Genomic DNA, 9,762 nt, shown 5'->3' with positions numbered 1-9,762 from the left:
AGCTCATATTTTCAGGGTTAATAAAGGAGATATGGGGGTACAGGATGAGCACTGAAGCTTGTCTGTGGGTTATTCCTTTGAGGAATGGAAGCAGGTCAAATTCGGGGATATTTCGTAGGCCTAGGATTTGCCTTTTCAGGGATGAGATTTCCATAAAGTGACCACACATTGATGTCCTTTCCACTAGCCCTCTTTGGGGTTAGGAAGCTCATATTTTCAGGGTTAATAAAGGAGATATGGGGGTACAGGATGAGCACTGAAGCTTGTCTGTGGGTTATTCCTTTGAGGAATGGAAGCAGGTCAAATTCGGGGATATTTCGAAGGCCTAGGATTTGCTTTTTCAGGGATGAGATTTCCATAAAGTGACCACACATTGATGTCCTTTCCACTAGCCCTCTTTGGGGTTAGGAAGCTCATATTTGCAGGGTAAATAGAGGAGATATGGGGGTACAGGATGAGCACTGAAGCTTGTCTGTGGGTTATTCCTTTGAGGAATGGAAGCAGGTCAAATTCGGGGATATTTCGTAGGCCTAGGATTTGCCTTTTCAGGGATGAGATTTCCATAAAGTGACCACACATTGATGTCCTTTCCACTAGCCCTCTTTGGGGTTAGGAAGCTCATATTTGCAGGGTAAATAGAGGAGATATGGGGGTACAGGATGGGCACTAAAGCTTGTCTGTGGGTCCTTCCTTTGAGGAATGGAAGCAGGTCAAATTTGGGGTTATTTAGTAGGCCTTGGATTTACCTTTTTAGGAAAGAGATTTCCATAAAGTGACCCCCCATTGATGTCCTGTCCAGCAACCCTATTTGGGGTTAGGAAGCTCATATTTTCAGGGTTAATAAAGGAGATATGGGGGTACAGGATGAGCACTGAAGCTTGTCTGTGGGTTATTCCTTTGAGGAATGGAAGCAGGTCAAATTCGGGGATATTTCGTAGGCCTAGGATTTGCCTTTTCAGGGATGAGATTTCCATAAAGTGACCACACATTGATGTCCTTTCCACTAGCCCTCTTTGGGGTTAGGAAGCTCATATTTGCAGGGTAAATAGAGGAGATATGGGGGTACAGGATGGGCACTAAAGCTTGTCTGTGGGTCCTTCCTTTGAGGAATGGAAGCAGGTCAAATTTGGGGTTATTTAGTAGGCCTTGGATTTACCTTTTTAGGAAAGAGATTTCCATAAAGTGACCCCCCATTGATGTCCTGTCCAGCAACCCTATTTGGGGTTAGGAAGCTCATATTTTCAGGGTTAATAAAGGAGATATGGGGGTACAGGATGAGCACTGAAGCTTGTCTGTGGGTTATTCCTTTGAGGAATGGAAGCAGGTCAAATTCGGGGATATTTCGTAGGCCTAGGATTTGCCTTTTCAGGGATGAGATTTCCATAAAGTGACCACACATTGATGTCCTTTCCACTAGCCCTCTTTGGGGTTAGGAAGCTCATATTTGCAGGGTAAATAGAGGAGATATGGGGGTACAGGATGGGCACTAAAGCTTGTCTGTGGGTCCTTCCTTTGAGGAATGGAAGCAGGTCAAATTTGGGGTTATTTAGTAGGCCTTGGATTTACCTTTTTAGGAAAGAGATTTCCATAAAGTGACCCCCCATTGATGTCCTGTCCAGCAACCCTATTTGGGGTTAGGAAGCTCATATTTTCAGGGTTAATAAAGGAGATATGGGGGTACAGGATGAGCACTGAAGCTTGTCTGTGGGTTATTCCTTTGAGGAATGGAAGCAGGTCAAATTCGGGGATATTTCGTAGGCCTAGGATTTGCCTTTTCAGGGATGAGATTTCCATAAAGTGACCGCACATTGATGTCCTTTCCACTAGCCCTCTTTGGGGTTAGGAAGCTCATATTTGCAGGGTTAATAGAGGAGATATGGGGATACAGGATGGGCACTAAAGCTTGTCTGTGGGTACTTCCTTTGAGGAATGGAAGTAGGTCAAATTTGGGGTTATTTAGTAGGCCTAGGATTTACCTTTTTAGGAAAGAGATTTCCATAAAGTGACCCCCCATTGATGTCCTGTCCAGCAGCCTTCTTTGGGGTTAGGAAGCTCATATTTTCAGGGTTAAGAGAGGATATATGGGGGTACAGGATGAGCACTGAAGCTTGTCTGTGGGTTCTTCCTTTGAGGAATGGAAGCAGGTCAAATTCGGGGTTATTTAGTAGGCCTAGGATTTACATTTTCAGGGAAGAGATTTCCATAAAGTGACCCCCCATTGATGTCCTGTGCAGCAGCCAACTTTGGGGTTAGGAAGCTCATATTATCAGGGTTAATAGAGGAGATATAGAGCTACGAGATTTCCATAAAGTGACCCTCCATATACCTAAACCCATTATCCTAAATGTGCCCTAACAAACTTCCAGACACAAAGTGTTTAATAAAAAAGAATATATTTATTGATCAATCCTCATTATCCAAGACACCAAAAAATTATGAAAGTGCATTTATTAAACAAACACCATTATCTCAAACCCCCAACAAACCCCATTATCATATTGCCAAAAATAATGAAATTGTATTTATTCATCAAACCCCATCAGTAACCTATAGTAACCTAATAAATGAATATAGATAGAGATGAATAATCTGTCTTTCCTTAGGAACCCAATCATATTTTCCTTGCATTTTTGTCTCATAACAGCTCAGCGATCCTCATAGCAAGCACCATGATACATCATTGACCAACTTTATTTTGGCCTCTGTCAGGGTTGTCTTGATCTCTCATCATCGCTGCTATGCGCTTCATGCACTTCCTAAACAGATGGGTTCCCAGGATAGGAAGTAGTCCATATATTACAGTAAAACAGTGTGCGTTTGTATACAACGTAGCGCGTAAATTATAGTCCATGGTTGGACTATGGAAGCTTATCATCTTCAAAGTTGAGTACTTCTCCCGCAATCTTCAGTCCTTCTGAGGAAAAAAAAGAAAGAAGAAAGTCCAACGTTACAACCTGATATCAGAACATCCACTTGAAGATTTATGATTATGCACCTAATAAAATCAATCAATGTCTGGTATATACTAGAGCTTGCTGATGCTGTCTGCCTCTGCCTCCCGGACCTCGTTCACATCGCTGACAATGAGGGTGTTTTTGCTCTGCAATAAAACATAAATGAACATTAATATGCAATCATAGAAAGCATAAACCTAAAAAACATAAACAACATCAAAACACTGTTGGTATTTTTATAAAACAGTGCGTAAAATATAGCCCTTGGCTGGACTATAGAAGGTCGTTATCTTCGAAGTCGAGTACTTCTCCGGCAATATTTAGTCCTTCTGAGGAAAAAGAAAGAAGAAAGTCCAACATTATAACCTGATATCAGGACATTCACTGGAAGATTTGTGATTATCCACTAAATGAAATCAATCAATGTTTGGTATAGTTACCGGCTAGATCTTGTTGGTGCTGTCTGCCTCTGCCCATGGGACCTTGTTGAGAGCGCTGGCAATGAGGGAGTCTTTTCTCTGCAATAAAACATAAATGAACATTAATATGCAATGATAGAAAGCATCCACTAATTAGCAAAAAAAAAAAAAAGATATTATTTGGACAGTCAATTCAGTCTTTTATAACCTGATATCAGAACATTCAGTGGAAAATTTGTGATTATAAATAAAATAAATCAATGTGTGGTTTAGTTACCTGCTAGAGCTTGCTGGTGCTGTCTGACTTTTCCCACAGGACCTTGTTGACATCGCTGGCACTGAGGGAGTTGGTGCTCTGCAATAAAACATAAATGAACGTTAATATACAATCATGGAAAGCATTCACTCATTAGCAAACACAATGATATTATTTGGACAGTCTATTCACCTTGAAGTCCAGCCAGTATCATCCTCGTCACTGATTGTGTCCTGGGAAGTGATGTCCTCGTCTTCGTTGCTGTTCTCATCCTTTGAAGTAGAGTCTTCATCCTGGCTTGCCTGACGATCTTCAGAATCCCGATTTCTTTATAGGAAACATATAAAACACAAAGGGCTTAGCAATCAATATTGCAAAGCAAGAATTGTTTTTACTCCCACAATCAAGTACCTTGAGGTGTTCTGGGAAGTGATGTCCTCGTCTTGCTCACTGTGATCATCCTGGCTTTCTCGATGTTCTTCTGGATCCAGATGTCTGCATAGGAAACAGATAAAATGCAAATTACTTAGTAATCAAGGTTGCAGAGCAATAATTGTTTTTACTTCAACAATCAAGTACCTTGAGGTGCTGGCTTGTGGCTCATCACTCGTCACTTGCCCTGCTTGTATTACTAGTTGGTAGCCATGGCAAATATCCGTTAGCGTCTTCTCCCTATAGCTTCGTTCGGCCGTGAGGTTGGTATGTGCCAGATATTTTGAAAACATATTCTTTTCGGAGTCTGAATAATGAGGAATGGTCCAAGTTTCACAAACCCTCCTGACAAGCTGGCTAGAGATGTTGGGAAGTTTGAATCTAGGATTAAAAAGAAAATGGTAAACACATAAGATATTACACTATATTTACACTTTGAAAATGATAAGTGATTTTTTTTTAATCTTACTTCTTGTGGTACCGCATGATGTCATTGGAAACGTTATAAATCTCTTTTCCAGAGGTCGATATGAAGAATGTATCCTTTGGAGAGTCTTTCTGTAGCAACTTTGGTCTAGCTTTTTCAAAGTAGACTTTAAACCACTGTGGGGGGGGGGAGGGGGTTTATAAAAAAAAGGCATGAGAAATTATTAAAATGCCTTATTTCAATATTATGTTAACCTATAACCTTAGAGAAAGCTTACCATTTCTTCCTCCTTGTTTAGTACAAAAGTAGCCACTTGTTGTGAAGCTGTCTTGTGTAACTTAACACCGACTATAGCAAGATCTTCCCCATTATATGTGTGGGAGATTCGTTCTTTCCACTCAGAAACCTAAGAGCCAAGAGTTAGAAAAGTTTAATGGACACAAAAGCAAACCAACAATAAGAATAAAGAAAGAGGATGAAAAAGTTACTCACGGTCATATTTTGCACTACCCCTGGTCGTTGTAGATGTTTCAATATAAGCAGGGCCTCCAAATAATAAAGAATTTCTAGATATGTTTCTCGATCAGTGTTTCTACCTTGGACATCCTTGAAACACTGTGAGAATGATGGTTTTGCCACATCTAGAAGCCTGCGACATTCCTGGGGTGTCTTTGAAGTGGTTGTCAATGCCTGGTACCTAAAAATAAGATACATATGATATTACTATATAAAATAAGCATATATTACTGTATGTATATATGTACAGAGAGAGAGAGAGAATAGCTCACCGTTTGCTGACAACCTCTCTAGAAATGCCCTTTGACAACCTCTTTTGTATGTCATCGGTCACCTTGTGAAAGAATTCGCAGGACTTATACAAATTTGGATGTTTGGTAAAGAGGTTGGTGGATCTTAGCTGATAGGTCATAAACCTCCGGACATGTTTCAGGTAGTTGAAGATGGTCTGGTTTGCAAGATTCAAATCCCTCAGCTTGGTAAAGAAGGCGTTGGCCTTTTCCACATCCTTCACGAACTGTAGGTTTACGGTCTTTGGGTTCATGTAAAAAAGGAACCTTGCAACATCTTCAACCTCCTGTTTATAATTATTGACCTTCAAAGTGTCCTTCAGATAGGAGGCAAAGCCCTTCAGCATTGGGTTGTCTAATGAATGACGTTGGTACAACCCTTCAGCCATCATCTTCTTTCTTGTATTCACTGTCCATTTTGTCTGTAGGATTCTATAATTCAGAAGGAAAATGCAATAGTTAGACTAAAGACATTTTACCAATACTGAGAAGACATAGGCTGTCGCAAAACACTGACCTCTGTGTCTCACTATCGAGGTTATCAATTTCCTCAATTTCTTCATCTTGTCTTCTTTCTTGTCCTTCCTCGTGGTCTTCTTCTGGAATGCTGTCTCTCTCTTCTATATCTTGGTCCTCGGTCTCGGCTGGCACATCCTCAATTTCTTCTTCAGGCTCCACATTGCCATGTGCGACCTCCAAATCTTCTTGAGGTTGGAATGTGTCCTCGTCGTCTTCCGTGTGAAGTGGCTGTACTTGAGAGGCCACTGCTTGCAATGTGGAGGTGGCAGCAGACACAGAGGTAGGTGTTATCTCTTGTCTGACATTCCTATAATATATAAAATATAAAATATGAATTTGGGTACTGGGATGGACTCACACATGAGACGATAGGCAATGAGGTAGCACATACCTGTTTGAAGCCGGCTTGTCTGATATTATAAAGCCTCTGTCCTCTAGAAAAGGTACAACTTTTTCCAGAGATCCTAGAGACATGATCTCATCGTAAGAAATGGTAGTGCCCTTCGATGCTATATTGACCAGGGTCTTCTTGGCCGATTCTAATGCCGCTTTCCTGGCTTCATCTGTGCTCAGTCTCATACACTTTCTTTTCAGATGTGTTGAGAGAATCTTGTGTGGTCTATAGCAGACAGGGCATGTCTGTGGAGTTCTGTTTTTGCTGTTTAAAGACAAAAAAAATAGTTTATTTTTATTAATTTTTTATTTTTTTTGCACATTAATTCCTGTGGAACCCCTGCCCCAGGACCTTAGAAAAAAAATAGCCCTCACAATAGGAATCAAAACATAAATCACAAAAAGATCTATAAATGGTTTAGAGAGCAGCTTTTACAGCAAGTTATTTAACAATGTGTGTATGTCTTAGATAAAGATCAATGTGTAAATATTCTAATTGGACAACTTGATTAAAGGGGCATGTTTTAAACTTAGCAACTTGGTTCCATATTGGGGGTGAGGGGAGAATGAGGTCAGCAGATAAAGCCCCAGAAGACCATTCAGATTATGAGTGATTTTATTCACTGAAGGAATAAAGTTTACTTAATTTTTTTATATATTAATTTCTATTTTATTATGATTTAATTGCAATAAACTAAAGTTTTGGTGACCCACAAGATAAATTCTGTTTTTGTTTTCACTGATGGAATAAGGTTGGTATTTTTGGCCCACCACTGCAATAGGGAGGGGTAGGTGTGAACAGAAACCGCTCCCTGAATAAGTGTGAAATTTTGCCACCTTTAAGATATGATAATTCCTAGTTTTTTGTTAGAAGGTGTCATGCTAGAATAATACAACTTCATGATAATAACATGAGCATTGCCACATGCAAAAACACCAGTACTATTAAGATGTAAATTATATATCCCATACTGTGAAATGGAAAAAACTCCTTCCTCCACAAACTGAACTGACAGGAGCTTATATACACATAGTTTAATCAAAGTCCCTTTTAGAGACCCTCGGGATATTTATATAATTGTAGCAATGGTCTATTGAGACCTGAAATCCATATAGGGGTCCCTAACAAATGTTAAAATTTTTGTCTTTATTATTTAATGGACAAAACACACTATAAAGAAAAAACAATTCACTTTAAAATTATCAGTGTAACAGTGTACACGCGGGGTTGTGTGATTACAATTGCAAGGTGAGATAACATACACAGTATATTTGATGGGATCCCTTGATAGGGTATATCTCCTCCCCCCTAAAGGTATGGGATGGTATTACCACTGGCAGTTACTAGTTCAAAATACTGACAGTGGATCAACTACAGGGGCACTGCAGTGTACAGCGTAAGGGAATTGTTACTAGCATGCGGCGGCAATCAGCCGAGTAGATAAGGAGAGTGTGACAGCATAGGAATTTGACCACAGTGAAATTGATGCCTCTATGACACAGCAATAGAGGAAGGAGCGCAGTTTGAAATCAGTGCAAGAAAGGAGTCAAACAGTGGCTAGGGAGACTGGTGACATTGTGTTAGCCCTGCGGCTGAGAGAAACAGCCACCCAATATAGGGGACCAGCAATTATGCTAGCTGCTTGGTAACCCTGATCTAGGGACCAGATAGCAGTGAACATTGGCAGGAGAGACATACTCACCAGTGCCCCTGCAGTTGATCCACTGTCAGTATTTTGAACTAGTAACTGCCAGTGGTAATACCATCCCATACATTTAGGGGGGGGGGGATATACCCTATCAAGGGATCCCATCAAATATACTGTGTATGTTATCTCACCTTGCAATTGTAATCACACAACCCCGCGTGTACACTGTTACACTGATAATTTTAAAGTGAATTGTTTTTTCTTTATAGTGTGTTTTGTCCATTAAATAATAAAGACAAAAATTTTAACATTTGTTAGGGACCCCTATAGGGATTTCAGGTCTCAATAGACCATTGCTACAATTATATACACATAGAGCTCAGAATATGCCGCCCCAACACTCTGCCAGGAGCTTAGATCCCCACGGTGCTCACAAGTTTAATAAAAGTAAAAAATGATAAAGATAAAATGAAATAATAATCAAGATCCAAATAAAAGAAAGTACATATAAAAGTATGTAAAAACACTCTGGGCTCATGCCCAGGAATGTAAGGGCGCCGTGCCTGTGCTGCGGACCGCAAATAGCTAGCTTGGCTCAGTTGACCAAAAAGTTTGCCCACCACTGGTATAGATCATCAAACAAAACATTAGCCCTCAAAATTTGAATCAAAGCAAAAACACATATTTTACATACAACTTTAGTCTATTTTAAAATGCATACTAATAACAAATACATGTACTTACGTTTTGGATACAGACTCCATGATTATTCCTTGAATATCCTAAAGATTTCCCCTTTTGGAAACGAAACAATAAACTGCAGAAATAGTTGTCAATAGACAAAATGTAAGAATATAAAAAATCAAAATCTATAAATGAAGTAAATCACAAAAAGAAAATAGCAAAAGTTGGAAAATTATCCAAAAAGCATAGACAGGTTTAGAGAGCTCCCTTTTCAGCAAGTTCAAAAAACTGTCTGGGAGCACCCTGGACACACAGTCTATATAACAATGGGTGAGTCTTAGATAAATATCAGTGTGGAAAGATTCTAATTGGACAACTTGATTAAAGGGGCATGGTTTTAAACGTAACCTGATTCCATATTGTGGGTGATGGAAGAATGAGGTCAGCAGATAAAGCATCAGAAGACCATTCTGATTTTGAGCGTTTTTTTTCACTGAAGGAATAAAGTTCACTTAATTCTTTATATATTAATTTCTATTTTATTATGATTCATTTGCTATAAACTAAAGTTTTTTGCAGTGCGGAGGCACAGCCAGAAGCACTATGGAAGCACTCTGTAGCACTCATATCCCGGATCCTGGACCCATTGAAGTGAATGGGTCCTTGATGCGGGCGGCACACGGTCGTGTGCATGAGCCCTAATAGTCCTCACTGGTACTGTTGACGCAATATTTTACGTTTTGCGACTTTTTTCTGCTCTGCACTATGCTCGCCAGTTTTCTGAAATTGGGCGTGTTTTCTTATGTAAATGAATCTCTAGACAGATTTACTATTGGGATTATTTAAAAAGTCGCAAAAAAGTCGCAATTTCACTCCAGTGAGGACCATGCTTATCTTATGAGACTTTTTAATAGAACATGCGACTTTTTCATAAAAACGTGCGACATTTTCATAAAGATGTGCGACTTTTGTAAAGCTGCTTACTGACGGATAAACTGCTACCGTCAAACCACATTTATTACAGTCTCAAAGGGCCGATCATAAATCTGACTTGGCTAAAACTTACTTTAGCCATATGTGAAAGTGGAGTGAGCCGTCAGAGTCATGATAAATCTGGCCCACAGTCTATAACAATGGGTGAGTCTTAGATAAATATCAGTGTGTAAACATTCTAATTGGAGAACTTGATTAAAGGGGCATGGTTTTAAACTTAACAACCTGAT

At 39.7% G+C, this 9,762-nt stretch overlaps 1 protein-coding gene across 1 annotated transcript; it reads right to left on the bottom strand.

The window, feature by feature from the left end:
* Nucleotides 1-2,429: 2,429 nt before the first annotated feature.
* LOC120984586 lies at nt 2,430-8,954 on the bottom strand. Its single transcript, XM_040413392.1, has 14 exons — nt 8,600-8,954; nt 6,205-6,471; nt 5,812-6,120; nt 5,277-5,726; nt 4,981-5,185; nt 4,766-4,894; nt 4,531-4,664; nt 4,209-4,442; nt 4,041-4,124; nt 3,822-3,956; nt 3,651-3,728; nt 3,395-3,472; nt 3,027-3,283; nt 2,430-2,914 (listed from the first exon to the last, which is right to left on the bottom strand). Exons 1-13 carry the CDS (start codon nt 8,617-8,619, stop codon nt 3,241-3,243), a joined length of 2,166 nt encoding a protein of 721 aa, XP_040269326.1. The 5' UTR covers nt 8,620-8,954; the 3' UTR covers nt 2,430-2,914; nt 3,027-3,240.
* Between the last annotated feature and the right edge of the window lie 808 nt (nt 8,955-9,762).

This window comes from Bufo bufo, unplaced genomic scaffold (assembly GCF_905171765.1).
Source record: "Bufo bufo unplaced genomic scaffold, aBufBuf1.1, whole genome shotgun sequence".
Lineage (NCBI taxonomy): Eukaryota > Metazoa > Chordata > Amphibia > Anura > Bufonidae > Bufo > Bufo bufo.
This window is presented reverse-complemented; position numbering and strand designations above follow the sequence as displayed.